At 44.9% G+C, this 20173-nt stretch overlaps 2 protein-coding genes across 2 annotated transcripts in view; one reads left to right on the plus strand and one right to left on the minus strand.

The window, feature by feature from the left end:
- The window catches only part of CLIC1 (chloride intracellular channel 1), a 35089-nt gene extending 28091 nt beyond the window's left edge, over nt 1-6998 (plus strand). The window contains exons 2-6 of the mRNA XM_028719847.2: nt 2058-2167; nt 2334-2459; nt 3076-3182; nt 4658-4839; nt 6612-6998. Of these exons, the coding sequence (XP_028575680.1) occupies nt 2058-2167; nt 2334-2459; nt 3076-3182; nt 4658-4839; nt 6612-6773 (687 nt within the window). The 3' untranslated portion in view covers nt 6774-6998. The remainder of the gene's footprint in view (nt 1-2057; nt 2168-2333; nt 2460-3075; nt 3183-4657; nt 4840-6611) is intronic.
- Nucleotides 6999-8359: 1361 nt separating this feature from the next.
- Nucleotides 8360-18677, minus strand: LY6G6C (lymphocyte antigen 6 family member G6C). Its single transcript, XM_028719867.2, has 3 exons — nt 18181-18677; nt 10693-10815; nt 8360-9163 (listed from the first exon to the last, which is right to left on the minus strand). Exons 1-3 carry the CDS (start codon nt 18230-18232, stop codon nt 8952-8954), a joined length of 387 nt encoding a protein of 128 aa, XP_028575700.2. The 5' UTR covers nt 18233-18677; the 3' UTR covers nt 8360-8951.
- Nucleotides 18678-20173: the final 1496 nt, after the last annotated feature.

The raw sequence follows: 20173 nt of genomic DNA on the forward strand, positions 1-20173 counted from the left end.
GGACGAGATGGTTGGACAGTGTTCTCGAAGCTACCAGCATGAGTTTGACCAAACTGCGGGAGGCGGTGGAAGACAGGAGTGCCTGGCGTGCTCTGGTCCATGGGGTCACGAAGAGTTGGACACGACTAAACAACAATATTTCAATATTTTTTTAAGCTCATTATAGGAGAGCACATTGCATCTAAAGTACATCATCAAACACAGGTATAGTAAAAGATAATAAAAGCAATGCCATTAAGACTGCCTCTTTTAGCGCAGCGCCCCCTTCAGTGCAGTTTGGCCACTTGGATCCCCCTGTGTCTTTCCTCATTTTGGACTAGGAGAAATCCTGCTGCAGGCTTGCGCTCGGAGCCCTCCCAGGAACTTGTATAGAACCCGGCTGATAAACCTGCTTAGTTAGCGACTCCTGTGTGGCAAGCTAAACAGAGATCAAGGTTCAGCAGTAGCTCCCAGCCTGCAGGGGAGACCGAAACCTGCGGAAAGCATGCCAACTGATCACCAGCGCTGTGATTTACAGCCACTTCGGAACAGGGCGACTCTGTTTTTTTCTTTAAAAAAAAAAAAAAAAAGGTTTGGGTGGCTGTGACCTTTGTAAGTACAAAGAGCCCAATACTATATTTCACTGTGGCAGAAGGTATTGTGACCTTTCGTATGCCACTGTCTCCCTCTAGTGGTTAAAACTCTCTCATTTTTATTAAGTTTTCAGTTTTACAATTTAAAGTACTCATTTCTACATCCTTAAGATATCAGTGACTTCCCTTCTCCCCTTTCCATGGCTCATTTTACATATCATAAATCCCTGCTTAATTTACAAAAACTATACCATTCAGCATTCCATTATTACATCCATCAGAACTTATTTGCGCCGTTGAATTTGTCTTCACGCTGCCAGCGTTTTCAGCTATACACCGTTATTTCCCATACATTCAATAAACGTTTTCCAATCTTCTCTAAGCGTATGTCCTTCTTGTTCTCTTATTCTATATGTTAAGACACTGCAAGCTGCGCATATTCTGTCGGCTTGAGTTGCCATTCTTCTTTGGTTGGGACATCGCTCGTTTTCCAGTTTCTGGCCTGACAAAACACAGCCCGCAGTAGTGGCATACATAAATAACATGTTTTGACACCTGGGAATCTCAAGTTGCAAGTCAGTCTCAGCCCTTTACTACATGCTTTTGTGGCTTCCTGAAGGCCAGGTCGCTAGTAAAAAGTGCTGTGATTCTGACTTTTGTAAAACACCCCACTCGTACTAACCATCCCAGGGCGCTCAACCACTGCCACAATGTCCTTTCTCCTATCAGATCAAAATTGTCCTATCAGATAACAGCAAAGGTTGCTAGGTTCGTAGCAGGGGCAATCAGAATAAGGGCCACTAACTGACGGCTGATTCAGGACTTTAAAATTGTGCTCTTAAATCAAACTTCCTTTTCTGCGTATACTGTAATGTTTTACTGTTGCTATGGCCATTGGCTAATGCGAATAAAGTTTTATCTGTCTATCAAACACTGCCCTCTCTCTGGCTTGCAGCAGGAATTACTTTAGCTACGTTTCCAGAATTACTTGAGCTACGTTTCGGGTACCAGCCCAAGGCTGCGGGGTTAGCTAGCAGAGTGGCTGGGGAAACCCAGCCAGATGGGCGGGGTATAAATGATGATGATTGTTATGTACTGAAGTTCTCACCCTGGGCCAGCAGGGGGATACTGTAGATAGTTTTCACTCAGGTCCACATATGCAAATAAGGGATTGAAAGTGACGTTCAGTGATTGGATAGTTACAGAAAATGGTTACTGTTGTGTTCTAGTGGAGCTCTATATAAGCAGGCTGGCTGAACCCTTCAGTTCAGTTCTGTTCTGGCCTGTGAATAAACAAGAGCTGTTTGAAAAATCGCTGTGTCGTCTGATATGTTCACCCACAACTTAACGATGATGATGATGATGATGATGACGATGTACATAAGACGAGCAGGATTAGGCTAAAGGCGGGTCTAGTCATTGAATTATAGAATGGCAGAGTTAGATTGAGGCTTAGATCTCAATGTTTTGGTTTCATTTCCTCAGGCCGGCAGCGATGGAGCCAAAATCGGGAACTGCCCCTTCTCCCAGCGACTCTTCATGGTCCTTTGGCTCAAGGGCGTGACCTTCAATGTCACCACGGTGGACACCAAGAGGTGGGTAGAAATTGCCGCAGGGACACCCTAGGGCGTCCTCCCTTTTGCTACGGACTCGCACGTGCATCTCCCCCGTCCGGTCAGCATCGCTTATCTTCGCTCCGGGGTCCTTCTCGCAGTTACAAGCACTCTTAATATGTTCTTCTTCTTCTTCTCTTCCTTGTAGGAGGACCGAGACGGTGCAGAAACTATGCCCCGGAGGTCAGCTCCCGTTCCTGATGTACGGGACTGAGGTTCATACAGACACTAACAAGATTGAAGAGTTCCTTGAGGAGGTCCTTTGCCCTCCCAAGTAAGAATTATTTGAGGCAATTGAGCTGATTGTGGGCATACTAAGGATTATTATTGTATACCAGAAGGAGCATCTCCACGCCCATCGTCCAGCCTGGACACTGAGGTCCAGCTCTGAGGGCCTTCTGGTGGTTCCCTCACTGTGACAAGGTTACAGGGAACCAGGCAGAGGGCCTTCTCGGTAGTGGCACCCTCCTGTTGGATGTCAAGGAAATAAACAGCTATCTGACTTTTAGAAGGCATCCGAAGGCAGCCCTGTTTAGGGACATTTTTAATGACTGATGTCTTAATGTATTTTTAATCTTTTGTTGGAAGCCACCCAGAATGGCTGTGGAAACCCAGACAGATGGGCAGGGTAGAAATAAACTATTATTAGTATTATTATTATTATGAGCATTTTTTAGGAGATCACCCCCTCAAGGGGGCAGGCTTCTGCTGGGGGGCAGGGGGCAGAACCTCTGTTTATTGAGCACTTTCAATGCTTTTCAATAATTTTTGTGGATCTAGGGGAGCTGGTTAGGGAAAGGGGGTTGCTGGCTCTCTAGGAGGAGTTGCGGGTGACGCCACTAAGCGAGGCCACTTCACGGTTGATGATAAATCTGCCTTCTCTCCCACAGGTACCCCAAGTTGGCTGCCCGTAACCCCGAGTCCAACACAGCTGGCCTTGACGTCTTTGCCAAGTTCTCTGCCTATATCAAGAACTCGAACCCGGGGCAGAACTCCAGTGAGTATCTTGGCCCCCAAATCTTCACTGGGCGGCCTCTTCTCAGGTGTTTTGATTCTCAGTTTGTTATTTTTTCAATTCTATCGGCCCCTTCTTTCCCAGGCCTCTCAGTGAACTGACTGGGATATCCTTTCGTTGTCACTGGCTTCTTTCCTCCATGGGCTTCAGTTGCTGCTTGCATCTTCATTTTAATTGGGCGGGATTCATCTAGGTTATTGCATCTGAATCTTGGGAGCCATAGCTTTTTAAGGGTGCTGAGACCCACCCCCCTAATTTTTAATAATTTTTATTAAAGTTTCCAGGTTTTACATTTCCATATTAGCATCTTTCATTATACCAGGGTGGATACAAAGCAGTGATTAAAATAAATAAAATAAAATAAAATCGGATTATTATTTTTTAAATTGATTTTTTTTAAAAATTAAATTGGATTTTTAAAAAAAAAAATGCTTTTGGAGGGAAAAAAATCTATAGATAGTTTTCTATTTAAGTTACATTATAGTCCAAAGGCTATTCATCAGGAAATAAGGATTTGTTTTAAGTTTATCATGTGTGCTAAAACTCAGTCTTAAGTTGTTGTTTTTTAATTGTTTAACCACATCAGTTAACAAACATGGATACATATGCTATAATGTTATTCTTTAAGTTAAATAAATTGTTTAAATTGTTATTATGGAAATGATTATTTTCCCCCTACCAATAAAGCACAGCAGAAAAGTTGTCCAAATATAAACAGTTAACTTATTAAACCTCGCAATAATTTCATAATGACCTGTCTATGCATTTCTAATAACCAAATCAGTAATTTTTGATATAACTGTAAAAACTAATCTGAAAATTTATTATTCCAAAAATGAAACCTTCATCTGGTTGTAAATATTAAGATTGTACCAGCAATAATGTCTTTCTGTAAAAAAAAAGATTTAAATCAAGTTTTACTGTCTACTGATTTAAATTGTGATTTAAATTGATTTGATTTAAATCAAATCCACCCTGCATTATACCCATACATTCAACGACTTCCCACCTCCCCCTTCCAAAGAAAAAGGTGCTGAGACCCTTTTTCTCCTTCAGTGCTATGATTCCCAAAATTCCTTGAAAAGAGAGGTCAATCGTTAAACCAATCTGGGAATTGTAGACCTGTGAGGGGAATAGGGTGGCTCTAGGCACCCTTAACAAACTACACCTCCCATAATTCCTTGGGGGGGATCATGACCATTTAAAGTGGTATGACACTGCCTGAAATGCAGATGGTGCCTTAATTCCTTAATCTCATTGGCTCTGTCATTCTCTTTTTCTTGGATGCCATTGGCTCCCTCTGCCTCTCCCTCTTGCCTCAAATCCCAGTGGCTCCCTTTCCAGCTTAGATGCTACTTGAACCCTTCCTGATGTTTCCCCTCGTCACTCCTTGGCTTTTCAATGGTTCCATTCATTCCTCCCCCCTCTCCCCCTGCCCGTCCCCCCGTATTTCTTAGATCTCGAGAAAGGTTTGCTGAAAGCGTTGAAGGTGCTGGATGTTTATTTGACAACGCCGCTACCGGAGGAGGTGGACGAGAATAGTGCCGAGGACGAGGGTCAGTCCCGCCGCAAATTCCTCGATGGGGATGAGCTCACGTTGGCCGACTGCAATCTTCTGCCCAAGCTTCACATCGTCAAGGTGAAAACCTCTTCTTTTGCTCCTCCTCCAGCCCCACTCCACCCCCTACTCCCCTAAGGCAGGTTGGATGTCATCTGGGAGTTAAGAGGGCTTTCCCCAGTGGAGCAAGTTCAATTGGGACTTTAGATTCCCCAAGACTCAGGTTATAAAGTTAACCTGGCCAGATCTCGCGTGGGATTGGGTTTTAATTTAAATCATTCTTCTAAGGACAAAAGGGCAAAAAGATAGGCATCTCTGTGGAAAGATTCTCCTGTTAAGTACCTGGGTAGATGGCTACTTCAAGATCTAAATACCGTATTTTTCGCTCTACGACGCACCTAGTTTTTAGAGGAGGAAAACAAGAAAAAAAATATTTTGAATCAAATGTTGTTGAAGAGGCTTCACGCGGCTATCCCTGAAGCCAGAACAGCAAGAGGGATTGCTGTGCAATAGCTGCGCAGCTGCGCATTCGCTCCATAAGACGCGCGCACACACATTTCCCCTTACTTTTTAGGAGGGAAAAGTGTGTCTTATAGAGTGAAAAATATGGTAACTTATCAAAATATAAGCGTGGAAAGCTGTTGGGTGAGGTTTGAGCTTAATTGAATCATTAGTCTTTCTTGAAATCGAGCTACAGTGGGAAAAGAAAAATTATCTTCATCCACAATGGCCCCAGCTGCACTACACATTCAAAGCAGTTTGTTATGGTTGCTAAGTGTTGTAGGCAGACCCTTATTATCTTAGCAGAGCTACAGTTCCCAGAGGCATTGATTGTTAAAAACTGCTCTGGGAACTGTAGCTCTGTGAGGGGAACAGGGATTGTTTCATGACTCGGTCCAGTATACCTGAAGGAGCGTCTCCACCCCCATCGTTCTGCCCGGACACTGAGGTCCAGCGCTGAGGGCCTTCTGGCGGTTCCCTCGCTACCAGAAGCCAAGTTACAGGGAACCAGGCAGAGGGCCTTCTCGGTAGTGGCACCAGCCCTGTGGAACGCCCTCCCACCAGATGTCAAAGAGAGAAACAGCTACCAGACTTTTAGAAGACATCTGAAGGCAGCCCTGTTTAGGGAAGCTTTTAATGTTTGATGTATTATGGCATTTTAATATTTTGTTGGAAGCCGCCCAGAGTGGCTGGGGAAGCCCAGCCAGATGGGCAGGGTATAAATAATAAATTATTGTTATATATTATTATGACTGTCGGCACCCTTAACAAACAGCAGTTCCCAGGATTCCTTGGGGGAAGATATGACTTTTTACAGTGGTATGATACAGGTTTAAATGTGGAGTGCAGCCAATCTCATTAGCTGTGTCCCTTCTATGTTATTAAACACGGCAACAAGAATGCTTGGACAGGGGTACAGTGGTACCTCGGGTTAAGTACTTAATTCATTCCAGAGGTCCGTTCTTAACCTGAAACTGTTCTTAACCTGAAGCACCACTTTAGCTAATGGGGCCTCCTCCTGCTACTGTGCCGCCGGAGCACGATTTCTGTTCTCGTCCTGAAGCAAAGTACTTAACCCGAGGTACTATTTCTGGGTTAACGGAGTCTGTAACCTGAAGCGTATGTAACCCGAGGTCCCACTGTATTGTGTATTGTGTGAGATGTTAATCTGTCCTGTTTTGAATCACACAAGCAGGCGGACGTCCGCAAGCAGGCAGAATGCTTTGATTTTACTGTCTTCTAAGTTCTGCACCTATTACCAAATTCCTTCTTGTGTGGAATCTCAGAACGCATGCGCGCCTGATTCATACGCCATGTTGCCGAAATGATGTTTGATCTCTCTGTCTCAACAGGTGGTGTGCAAGAAGTACCGCAACTTTACCATCCCTGAGGCATTCCAAGGCATCCACCGCTATCTCAAGAATGCTTACGCCCGTGAGGAGTTTGCCAGCACCTGCCCAGACGACGAAGAGATTGAGCTAGCTTATGAGCTGGTTGCCAAAGCTTTGAAATAACAAACTTCTGAGAGTTGGAAAAAGGGACGTAGGGTTTCCGTGGCAGGGATATTGGGGTCTTGGGTTGGGCCCGTTGAAGGGTATTTTTATGTATGTACTTACGTTTGGCGGGGGGGGGGGGGAGGAAGGAGGGAGAATGACTTATTTTCTGGGGGGGGGGGACATGATTTGAATTTCAGTAAGAACAAGAATAAAATAAAAGTACACATTTGTAAAAATATTAAACCCGCGTGCTTTCCCTGCCTCCTCCTGAAAATAGTGGGGAACCAGTGAATGGCTACTGAAATATTTGGCTGCTTCTGTAGCATTGAGGAATCTTAATTGGGTAGTTATGCAAAATGGAGACATTTGAGGGTGATACCATAGGAATCTTATTAAGTATTTGAGGAGCGGCGGTGAAATGTTCTGATTGGCTAACTAAGAAGACTGACTGGGTTAGAATGCTGAGGTCTTTCCATGAGTTTTGAGGGACCCCACCAATTGGTCCTGCTGCTGGTGGCTGAAAGAACTCTGGTTGGCTGCTTCTGGTCAGGTGACTAGAAACATCAGCGGTATCTCAGATTTTATCAGTGTAACACCAGCCACTAACTGCCACATGATTATTAGTGTTAGATGCCCAACTGGGCTGCACTACACATTTAAACCAGGATTGTACCACTTTAAACAGTCGCGGCTTCTCCCAAAGAATCCTGGGAGCTGTTGCTTTTTAGGGGTGGTGAGAGTTGTTAGGCGACACCCCCCACAGGGGACATGGGGAGAATGGTCCCTGGGTGGGTGGGTGTTATGATGAAACGGGGGCTCCTTGAGTTTGCCTTTAGGAGTCACTTTTGTCATTCTCTTGCGCCAATCTTTCCTTGGCTGTTCGAAGCCACGTGCTGTGTGGCATTGGGAATAATGCCCCCTAGCTAAAGGTAAAGGGACCCCTGACCATTAGGTCCAGTCGTGGCCGACTCTGGGTTGTGGCGCTCATCTCGCTTTATTGGCCGAGGGAGCCGGCGTACAGCTTCCGGGTCATGTGGCCAGCATGACTAAGCTGCTTCTGGCGAACCAGAGCAGCGCACGGAAATGCTGTTTACCTTCCCGCCAGAACGGCACCTATTTATCTACTTGCAGTGGTGTGCTTTTGAACTGCTAGGTTGGCAGGAGCAGGGACCGAACAACAGGAGCTCACCCCGTCGTGGGGATTCAAACCACCGACCTTCTGATCGGCAAGTCCTAGGCTCTGTGGTTTAACCCACAGCGCCACCCGCGTCCCTGCCCCCTAGCTAGATGATGCCTAAAATAACATTAAAACAGCAAACCCCACTTTTTAGTCAGGGCATTCTATAACTAAATAATCCTTAACAAAGTGCCCTCGAAAACTTCCAATGGTTTTTTTTTAAAGGTTTAGCTCACTTTCTGAAGGATTCCTTCCCCTTGCTAATTGGTGGGGGTAGGAAACCAGGTCACCGTCTCCCAAATCTTGTTGGAAATTCCACAGTTCAAGGTGGTTGTTGCTGTTACGTACCCGTGGTACGCAGTGCATACAGAGTACCACCTTTTCCCAGCCTTCTGCCCTCCGGATGTAGCTAGACGTACTCATTTCATTTCATTTATTTTCATTCATTTTATTTATTCCATAAAGCTTATACACCACTTGATTGTAAGGGGACGACAACATCAAAGCGGTTTGGATGCTTTAGTTGAGATTCTTCCCTTGTAGGGGGTTGGATTCTACAATTCTATCATTCAACTCCCATGGGAATTATAATCCAAATAATGTGGTAAGGAAGGCTTCAACAAACAAACAGGACTCTGCCCCAAGCAGCTTACACTCTGAATTTTGAAAGCATAGAAAAGGCAAAGAAAGAGGAGAGGCTTGTGTCCCTCTGTTTCTACCATGCTACCAATCCCCCCCTTCTTTCTAATGCAAAGCCAACTGCAGCATCAGATAGCTGGATACAGTTGTGCGTACATTGTGGGGAGGTGGGGTTTAAAATAAATTTCCGTGCACAAATTGCAGTTAAGAAGATAACCCAAAGAAAGAGATGAGAAAAGCGACGTGAAACCAGGAAAGTTGTTATTTAGACTTCTTCCAGAGCATTTTGGTTATTGGAGGCCGAGAGAAAGCAGCGGTATGAGGTGACTGGTCCTGAGTTGTCTCACACCCTGGGGCATGGCAGCTTTGGGGGCTGGCTCTCATTGGAGGTTGACCAGGATGATTGACAGGGGGATCAGTGCGGCTTGCCCCCAGAAAAGGCTCGGCCCCCTGGCAGCTGAGTTGCACAGGTCAGTGTCGCAGCAGGAAGAATAAAAGGTGAAATTGGTTCCCAGCATGGATCGGGTGCCGTGGGCCCCACACATCGAAGAATCTCCACAGGTCTTCTCATAGATAACCAGTTCCAGGGCACCTAAGGAAAAGAGATCAGGGATGAGGGTGAACAGAAGATTAGGGGGGTTTCCAGCTCATTAAAAGTGAGGGAAAGGAAGCTGCCCCCTGTCCCTCCCCCATGATAACTTTGGGTGCTGCTTCCCCTTGTTTGGAGTAGCAGGAGTATACCAACTGCAAACAGGAATTGTTATTAACAGTAAAAAAAAGGTAAAGGATCCCTGGACAGTTAAGTCCAGTCAAAGGCAACCATGGGGTTGAAGCACTCATCTTGCTTTCAGGCCGAGGGAGCCAGCGTTTGTCCACAGACAGCTTTCTGGGTCATGTGGCCAGCAGGTCTGAACCACTTCTGGCGCAACGGGACACTATGACGGAAGCCAGAGCGCACAGAAACACTGTTTACATATTAACAGTATTGCATTTATAACCCAACTTTCCTGCAGGGAGTTAAAGGTGGTGTACAGAGTTCTCCCCCTTTCCCATTTCATCCTCTCAAAAACCCTGTGAGGTAGCGGAGGCTGAGAGAGAGCGACTGGCCCCCGTTCCCCCAGCCAGCTTCATTGGCTGAATGGGCATTTGAACCCTTGACTCCCAGGCCCTGGCCCAGCAACCCAGCCACTACACTGATGGGAGATACACCCAAACAAGAAAAGTTGGGTCATGTTTGATAGACTTGTTTTATGTTTTTTGAAGTTGGCAAACTGAAAACCCTCCTTTCTATGCTGTGACTAAAAGAAAGGGCTGAATCTGCTTTTAGCGTAAACAACAGAGAAGCTGGCTTTGGAACCTAAGAGAAGTGGGATCTGTAATAAAATGCGGCAGTGTAGCTTCACCCTGAAACCTGAGTTCAGGGTGCTAGCCGGCCACACTCTCCATTGCAATATTATAAACGAATAGGGGAGAAGATGAAGGACAGCATTCACTCTGCTCTTTTCCTCTTCCCAGCTGACACTCAGAAGTCCATTACAGTCGTACCTTGGAAGTCGAACGGAATCCGTTCTGGAAGTCCGTCCAACTTCCAAAACGTTTGAAAACCAAAGCATGGCTTCTGATTGGCTGCAGGAAACTCCTTCAGCCAATCAGAAGCCCCGTCGGACGTTTGGGTTCCAAAGAACGTTTGCAAACCGGAACACTCACTTCCGGGTTTGCGGCATTCAGGAGCCAAAACGTCCCAGTACCAAGGCGTTCTGGATCCTGGGCGTAATGGACAAGCCCAGTGAACAAACCACTTCCTACAAAGGTACATAAATCTAAGAAATAATAAAGCAAAATAAAATCCAGGTTCCCCCAGAGCATGTTGGTGCTTTCCCCTTTGTTTCTTACTGGGCCTGTTTTTGTCCCCCATTTCTATTAGCACTAAATATTTTGAGTTTGCTACTAGAGGGAGCGGTAGCTTCAGAAGTTCAGGGCTGCTCCCTGTCCGTCTCTGAAAACATTCCCTCCTCTTTTCCTCCCGCGTTCCCAGGCTTTATTCCTCTGGCCTTGACAAAAGCAGGATCAAAACGTCAAAACTATTGGCAAAAGCGATCGCTAGAAATCTGGCAGCAGAACCTCTGTGCCCTCTGATGATGGACGTGAGGCATCTCTGAGACGGGCCGCATGGTGTGGGGAACTTCAGGCAGTCCAGCGGGGAGATGGTAGGGAACAGGCAGGTGTAGCACCGCAAGGCGGATCCTGAAGGCAAAGAACAAAGGTGGCCTTAAGGCACAAAGTGCTGAAAATCATAGCTCTTAGTTGGCACAATGGTGCGGACCAGGGATGGGCAACTTCTTGCCTCCTGCAGCTGTTGGACTACAACTCCTGTCACTCCTGCCCATTGCCCAAGCTGCCTGGGGCTGATGGGAATTGGAGTCCAACAGTATCCGGAGGCCAAATATTCCAGGCATAGAAAAAATGGTAGCCAATAATACTAAAAAACTTGTTTCATTTATGAACTGCTTCTTATGAAGTACAGTGGTACCTTGTGTTACAGACGCTTCAGGTTACAGACTCCACTAACCCAGAAATAGTACCTTGGGTTAAGAATTTTACCTCAGGAAGAGAACAGAAATTGTGTGGCGGCAGCGGGAGGCCCCATTAGCTACCTCAGGTTAAGAACAGTTTCAGGTTAAGAACGGACCTCCAGAACGAATTAAGTTCTTAACCCAAGGTACCACTGTATCACAAAGCAATTTCACAATTCAATGAAACAGGGATAGCTCAGTCGGTTGAGCATGAGCCTCTTAATGTCAGGGTCATGAGTTTGAGCTTCCATGTATTTTGGACTACAGCTCTCATCCGTCTCAGTCAGGCAAAAGTTAGCGTAAGGTTATATGCTACTACTGTGGCCCATGTTTTGTGAGCCCCAAAATGGAAAACGAGTGAGGTCCCAACTAAAGAATGGCAACTTAAGCTGACGGAATATGAGCAGCTTGCAGACTTAACATAAAGAATTAGAGAACAAGAAGAACATACGTTTAGAGAAGATTGGAAAATGTTTATTGAATATAGGGGGGGGGATTGTGTACACCTGAAAATGTTGGCAGCATTAAGATAAAACCAACAGTGCAAATAAGTTTTGATGGATGCAATAATGGAATACTGAATGGTTTAGTTTTTGTAAAATGTGCAGGGATTTATGATATGCAAAATGAACCATGGAAAGAGAAGAAGGGAAGTCATAGATATTTTAAGGATGTTTAAGTGGATATTCTAAATTGTAAAACAGAAAATTTAATAGAGATATCTATAAGAACCCACTTTTTCAGGGGTGCCAACTTGAATAAAATATTGGGTTTGGATATTGACCCACGTGGCACAGTTTATGATGATTCAATTAAATGCATGCAACTCGAGCATAGTTCGACTATTCATGACAGCAGTTATTGGGTTACCACAACACAGCTGCTGATAGTCCTCCTTACTTCCACAAGGGGGAAACATATTCCTCCAAATCCCATTAATCTCAGGATATGATTATTTCCCCGTGGGCAAGCAGACCTCCTCCAGCTCTGCCAGATGCTTCTCGCTGTAAAGGAACTCCCTTATTATGCTGAACAGCTGTTGCTTTATTCCAGAACATCTTACTTCGATAGCTCAATGAAAAGAGCCTTATTGCAGAAGGATCACAGCATAGCAGCCTTCAACTTTGGGGTGTCCTGGGTAGGGACCCCAAATCCTTTCTTCCTTCTCCCAAAGTCCTTCCCCCTCTTAATTCTGCATGTGACTTTTCCTTTTCCATGCAGAGGATTGGCAGATTATAGGTCAGCGCCTTGAATAGTTGCATGTAAGAGAGAGAAATTAAGACTGTGCTGCTTTTCCCATCGGAATGATGCTGTGGCACTGAGAGAAAGTGCATCAGCTGAAATCCTATACCCCCAGCTCACATTTCATAGGCAAACAAGAAGGACGTGTATAGGTAAAGGTAAAGGGACCCCTGACCATTAGGTCCTGTAGTGGCCGACTCTGGGGTTGCGGCGCTCATCTCGCTTTATTGGCTGAGGGAGCCAGCGTACAGCATGTGGCCAGCATGACTAAGCTGCTTCTGGCGAACCAGAGCGGCGCACGGAAATGCTGTTTACCTTCCCGCCAGAGCAGTACCTATTTATCTACTTGCATTTTGAGGTGCTTTCGAACTGCTAGGTTGGCAGGAGCAGGGACCGAACAATGGGAGCTCACCCTTTTGCGGGGATTCGAACCGCCGACCTTCTGATCGGCAAGTCCTAGGCTCTGTGGTTTAACCCACAGCGCCACCCGTGTCCCTTATACATGTATAGGAGACACCCTTAAATTCTCAGGCAAACAAGGTGCCATTCAAAGTATGCAGCTAGGCAAATCTCCAGGCCCGGATGGGCTTACCTCCAAATATTATAAGACTCTGAAGGACTACTTGATACAACCTTTGTTGGAGGTATGCAACCAGATTATGGATGGGAAGAGGGCACCAGAAACGTGGAAGGAAGCTTTCATCACATTGATTCCTAAGACTGAATCTGAAAAGACCCAGCTTAAGAACTACCGTCCCATCTCACTCCTGAATGTGGATTACAAAATATTTGCAGACATTTTGGCAAGTAGACTTAAAAAGGTCCTAAATGAAGTAATTCACAAGGACCAAGCAGGCTTTCTCCCTGGCAGACATTTATATGAAAACACTAGAAACATTATTGACATTTTGGAACTCTTGCAAACTAACCTTAATACAAGAGCAGTGTTAATTTTTATTGATGCGGAGAAGGCCTTTGACAACATTTCTTGGATGTTTATGAAAAAAAATTTGGAAGGGATGGGAGTGGGACGGGGGTTTGAGAATGGAATAGAGGCAATTTACTCAGAGCAAAAAGCTAAACTGATAGTTAATAATGTGGTGACAGAAGAATTTAAAATTGAAAAAGGAACACGACAAGGGTGCCCTCTATCCCCTCTTTTATTTATATCAGTCCTGGAGGTGTTGCTGAACATGATTAGGGAGGACCGGTTGGTACAAGGGATAGAGGTCGGAGTGAAACAATACAAATTGAAAGCTTTTGCAGATGACTTAGTTCTGACACTACAGGAGCCAGAACCCAGTACAAAAAGAGTGCTAGAACTTATAGCAGAGTTTGGTCGGGTTGCGGGATTTAAGTTGAACAAACAAAAAACTAAGGTTTTGACCAAAAATTTGACATCTACAGAAACAGAGGGGTTCCAGAGAGAAACAGAATTAAGTGTGGTTAAAAAGGTGAAATACCTAGGGATTTATTTGTCTTCCAAAAACTTGAATTTATTTAAAGACAATTATGAAAAATGTTGGTTGGAAATTAAAAGGGACTTAGAGATTTGGTCAAGATTGAAACTTTCCTTGTTGGGAAGAATTGCAGCTATAAAAATGAATGTATTGCCGAAAATGTTATTTTTATTCCAAACCCTACAGATCGTGGACAGAGTGGAATGCTTTGGAAAATGGCAGAAGGATATATCTAAGTTTGTCTGGCAGGGCAAAAAGCCCCGAATAAAGTTTAAAATACTAACTGACTCAAAAGAAAGAGGGGGGTTTGCCCTGCCGGACTTGAGGTTATATTACGAATCTGCAGCCTTCTGCTGGTTGAAAGATTGGTTTTTGTTAGAAAACACGGATGTCCTAGATCTGGAAGGTTTTGACAATGCTTTTGGTTGGCATGCATACTTATGGTATGACAAGGTTAAAGCTCATAAATTGTTCAAAAACCATATTGTGAGAAAAGCAATTTTTGCAGTCTGGATGAAATACAAAGACTTACTAGAGAGTAAAACCCCGAGGTGGTTATCACCGATGGAGGCCAAGGCTCGAAAAAGGCCCAATATGGAGGCCAAATGGCCGAAATATTGGGAAATAATTGAAAAAATTGGAGACAATTGGAAGCTGCAGAGCCAAGACAAACTAAAAAATAAGGTGCGAGACTGGCTACATTATGCTCAAATTCAAGAGGTGTTTAAGATGGATAAAAAAGTTGGTTTCCAGGTGGAAAAATCGAAATTGGAAACAGAACTATTAGAACCAAAAACTAAGATACTATCGAGAATGTATAACTTGCTGCTTAAGTGGAACACACAGGAGGAGACAGTTAAATCTGCCATGATAAAATGGGCACAGGATGTGGGGCATAACATTATGTTTGAAGACTGGGAAAGGTTATGGAACACCGGAATAAAATTCACGGCATGTAGTGCCCTGAAAGAAAATATTATGAAAATGATATACCGGTGGTACATGACCCCAGTCAAGCTAGCTAAGATATATCATCTGTCTGATAATAAATGTTGGAAATGTAAGGAGGCAGAAGGGACATTTTTCCATCTCTGGTGGACCTGCCCAAAAGTGAAGGCCTTCTGGGAAATGATTTACAATGAACTGAAAAAGGTATTTAGGTATACCTTCCCTAAGAAACCAGAGGCCTTCCTGCTGGGCATGGTGGACCAGAAAGTGTCAAAGAAAGATAGAACGTTGTTTATGTATGCTACCACAGCAGCAAGAATTCTCATCGCAAAGAACTGGAAGACACAAGATTTACCCACGTTGGAGGAATGGCAGACGCAGTTGATGGACTACATGGAATTAGCTGAAATGACCGGCAGAATCCGAGATTTGGATGAAGAATCAGTTGAGGGTGATTGGAAAAAATTTAAAGACTATCTGCAAAAATATTATAAGTTGTATGAATCTTAAGATAGTGCATGTTATTGAAAATGTTATGCTTTAGCAAATATGATTAAGCAAATGGTAAAATAAGTTACAAATGAGAAAAGAAGACAAGTGAACCAAACATATTATGTTTATTTTAAAGGTATCAAAAGTGAGATACAACATATTGAATGTGGAGACATAATAATTGAAAGTTGTAACAAGGTTTGAAATAAGGTAACAAATTGCTGATAATGTTATTACAAAGAACGCAGCTTTGGAAGGTGTGGGGAAGTCCAATGTTAAAGAAAAACCAAAAAAATGTTTCTTGCATTTGGTCTTTTCTGTATAATTTGAAATGTACAAAACTATGAAAAGAAACGCAATAAAGAATATTATTAAAAAAAATAAAAAATTAAATTCTCAGGCAAACAATCCCGGCCAAGGCCCCCTTGGCCCTGCAGTGCATTGCTGAGGGAGCTGCCCAATTATCTTGTGGCATCTTGAGTACGATCGCATTTATTGTGGCGTGCATTGGGGTCCACTTCATCAGCTGTGTGGAATGTTATTCCTAAATTGACAGGTATGTATTGCATACACATGAGTGCAAAGAGAGAAAGAGAGAGAGAATGGGTAGGAGTGAGGCTGGAAGGAAAAGGAAATGCAGGAAAGCAGACTGTGAGAATTGCATTTAAAACGCAAACGCAATCATCATTCACAAAGCAGTGGTGATGGAAACAGACATCCTGCATTGGATAAACACCCAATTATTTTCATTCAGAACTTCTTGATGAATTGCAATTCATCTGTTTCACGCTGTAGTCTCCCTTTGAGGACAGAATTTGGGACCTACCATACTCTCCAACAATTCCCTGATGAAAATAGGGACATCCTATTCCATTACAGTGGTACCTCGGGTTAAGTACTTAATTCGTTCCGGAGGTCCGTTCTTAACCTGAAACTGTTCTTAACCTGAAGCACCACTTTAGCTAATGGGGCCTCCTGCTGCTGCCGCGCCATGGGAGCACAATTTCTGTTCTCATCCTGAAGCAAAGTTCTTAACCTGAGGTACTATTTCTGGGTTAGCGGAGTGTGTAACCTGAAGTGTATGTAACCTGAAGCGCATGTAACCCGAGGTACCACTGTACTTATTTCCTTGGCTCAGCGGGTCACATAACTCCATATCCTCCAACATTTCTCTGATGAAAATCAGGCCGTCCTAAGGAAAAGCGGGACATTCCAGGATAAAATCAGAAACCAGGGCGGCTTCTGTAAATCCAGGGCTGTCCCTAGAAAATCGGGACACTTGGAGGGTTTGGCCTTCTGCTTGAAAGGCAGAATTTCATTCTCTGAGCTATGGCTCTGCCCCTTTCCTCCTGTTATGGCCTCCCTTGTGCCAACTTGATTGTGAGCTCCTTGGGGCAGGAATCTGCCCTCTTTCTTAGAGCGTAAAGCCCCTGCATGTTGACGGCATCGTGTACAAAGCGTTGCTATTTTTGCACTGTGCTGGCCTTATGGCTGAGGAGGTGCACAGTTTCAAGCACAGCCCTCCGTGATCCCAAATGCTGATCAGGCATTCTTCATTCCCACATATATCTCTCTGCTAGGCTTCCCAATTTTCCACTCTGTTCCAGCTCTGCTCCTTTAAACTTATCCCATCCCTTTAGCTTCATGTCTGGGAAAACTTTACTGACTACAGTGGTACCTCAGGTTATGTACTTAATTCGTTCCAGAGGTCCGTACTTAACCTGAAACTGTTCTTAACCTGAAGCACCACTTTAGCTAATGGGGCCTCCTGCTGCTGCCGCGCCTCCGGAGCACGATTTCTGTTCTCATCCTGAAGCAAAGTTCTTAACCCGAGGTACCATTTCTGGGTTAGTGGAGTCTGTAACCTGAAGCGTATGTAACCTGAAGCGTATGTAACCTGAGGTACCACTGTACATTTCTGCCTGTCAGGCTCCTGCTAACGGTTCAGCCATGGGAGCTGAACCAGTATAAAATAAAATAAAACTTTTTTTTTTAGTGAACAGTTTATCAAGACTTTCCATATTTTAAAAAAACAAACAAACCAGGCAAAGAATCAATAAAAACTTGTGCACGTACACTTATACACTGGGTTACAGCAAACCTAAGAGCGAAACCAGTAGACAACAGAAATCATATACAACCCACAACACATGAACATTCAGTGAAGCAATCAGGGAACCATCACAAAAGTTATCAGCTAGCCAAGCGTAAAGAGAATAATTCTTTTTCAACTCAAGTCAGCCTGAAACATCAATCCATCCGTATGTTGGCAGGAATGCATTCCCAAGTATTTTCTTTATATTTGCATTCATCTATCCTAAAATCCCAGGGTGTACCTGGCCCTCTGCTCCAAATTAGTTGCTCACAGTACAATCCCACACTTGTTTGCTGGGAATCAGGGAAGGGCAAACCTCTCCTTTTCGGTTTATCCCCCATTTCTCATCCTTCCAGGCTTTAAGTTCCCCAGGTCTCGATGTCGCTTTGTGATTTCCATGAAAATCCATCAGCATCTCAGAACAAATTTATCCTAATGTACGCATACGTGTATGCTTTTTTTTGCCCAACGTACACATTTTCACGGGTCCCTTTTCCTAACATGATGCATCTTTGCATGCTATTTTCACAAATATATGCATTTAAAAGCAAATCCCCCCACCTCACCCCCCCCCGGATAATGTGCATTTTTGAACATATTACTGTGCTGGAAAAGTGCATTGCAAAATTCAGAAAGGTCCAAATTTTGAAGGGTGGCTTTGATTTGGTTTACAAATTGTTTTGGGAAGTGTGGATTAAGGTGGAGCCACCTTTAAATATGAACGGAGTCGAATTCCTCCCCTACTGCTACTCAGAAGTAAGAGGGTATAGGATTGGGTATAGGATTAACTTCCACTTACCTGATGGAAGGAGAAGGAGGGTTGAGCAGGTGACCAAAAACACGACCTTCATCTTTGGCCTTATCCTCTCCCTCTGGCTCTTGCACTGCCTGACTGGGCTAGGCAGAGGGTCCCTTTTAAAGTTTTCCACCCCACTAATGAGCAGCCTTCTTCATGTGATTAACATTAATTTAACATCCGGGCTTAGAAGAGGCTGGAAAGGCAGAAATTGAGGAGGACAGTGCTTTTCAAACGGTGGCAAGAACCTCAGGCTTCCTTGGAAACTCCCATTTCCTCAGAGTTTTCTTCGTAATGGTGAAGGCTCTGCTTCAAAAACAGCCTGCTCCCTTTTTAAGTTAGCTTGTTTTTGTTAAAATTTTAAAAGTGAAATCCTATGCGTGTTCACCGGCAAATAGGTAGGAAGAAGTAAATAACTCAGAAGTAACAAGTAAGTGTTCAGCCATCCTCTTGAAGCCACCCAGAGTGTTTCTATCAAGAAGGCCCTTGAATAATAGAATCATAGAATTTTAAGAGCTGGAAAGTAACCAAGGGTCATCTAGTCCAACCCCCTGCAATGAGCAGGACTAAGCCGCTTCTGGCGAACCAGAGCAGCACACAGAAACGCCGTTTACCTACCCACAGGAGCGGTACCTATTTATCTACTTGCACTGCGTACTTTTGAACTGCAAGGTAGGCAGGAGCAGGGACCGAGCAACAGGAGCTCACCCCATCGCAGGGATTCGAACCGCCGACCTTCTGATCGGCAAGCCCTAGGCTCTGTGGTTTAACCCACAGCGCCACCCGCGTCCAGTCTTTTAAATACTCTGGTCTAAAACAGTATACACAGGGATTTACGTAGTGTAACCACTGCACAAGTAAATTATGATGGATGCTGAATAAACAGGCTGCCGGGAGGTGCCCACATCTAAGAAGACCCTGGAGCATTATGAAGGCGGTTCCTTGGCAGGAAAAAGAAGCGCTCCCTGAGGCGTCGAAGGCTGAAACTAACTAGATGTGGGTGTGGCTCAGCCTGGTTCTGATGGGGTCCAGGTAAGCTGTCTGACATCAGAGGAAACTGCAGAGTGTGTAAGTTTCAGAAATCGAACTCAGGGCCGAAAGACGATGGTTAAGAATAGCCCCTTTAATCCCGTTACCCCTTGAAGCTGGATAGAGGAGCTTCGGCAGGTTGGAAATGAGGGCCTTCAGCTTCACAGAGCTTGTGTGCCAGATTCAATGACTGCTTGCTCTTGTGATCCAAAGCTCCAGGGATTTGGGATTAGCAGGCCTAATTGACTTGGCTCCGAGCCTCCGGGGCGAGGCAGGCAAGACGTCAGCGAAAGCGAGCGTCAACAACAGCAGCCTCTGGCTCAGCCAAATCATGTTGGGGCCGCAGGCACCCCGTAACGGGAGAATTGCGGCCCCCGGAACAAATGCAGAAGAGCGAGGCAGTTAATTCTCCATCCCCCTTCCACCCCTGCCCCTAGATGAACCCAGGGCATTTGACCAAGCGCCCGAAATTTCTGGATTCCGAACGGATTAAGCTAAAAGGCAAAGGGTCTCCAAATCCTCAGCAACTCTTTAAAGCAGGGGTGCAAATTTTTTATCGGTCTGATGTCCCCCTTCCGGAACCTTCCACAGGCCACATGCGAGTAGTGGGCGGGGCCAGAGTTAACAAGTGGGCGGAGCAACAGGTGTAGGCAGTGGCGTAGCGTGGGGGGTGCAGGGGGGGCCGGCCGCAACGGGCGCAACATCGGAGGGGCGGGCTCCATGGGTTAGGGGGCACAAAATCCAAGGGTTAGGGGGCGCAAATTACTTGCCTTGCCCCGGGTGCTGACAACCCACGCTACGCCACTGGGTGTAGGCTGCATTTCCACCGCTCACCTTCAGAGATTTCTTTCTACGCACGACGCATTCCTTGCTTCTTTCCCTCAAGGCGAGCGAGAAGCATTGGTCTCCATCTGTACTATACATTGAAAACAGCACCACACCACTTCAAACAGACACAGCTTCCCCC

This window comes from Podarcis muralis, chromosome 2 (genome assembly GCF_964188315.1).
Source record: "Podarcis muralis chromosome 2, rPodMur119.hap1.1, whole genome shotgun sequence".
In the NCBI taxonomy this organism is placed as follows: domain Eukaryota; kingdom Metazoa; phylum Chordata; class Lepidosauria; order Squamata; family Lacertidae; genus Podarcis; species Podarcis muralis.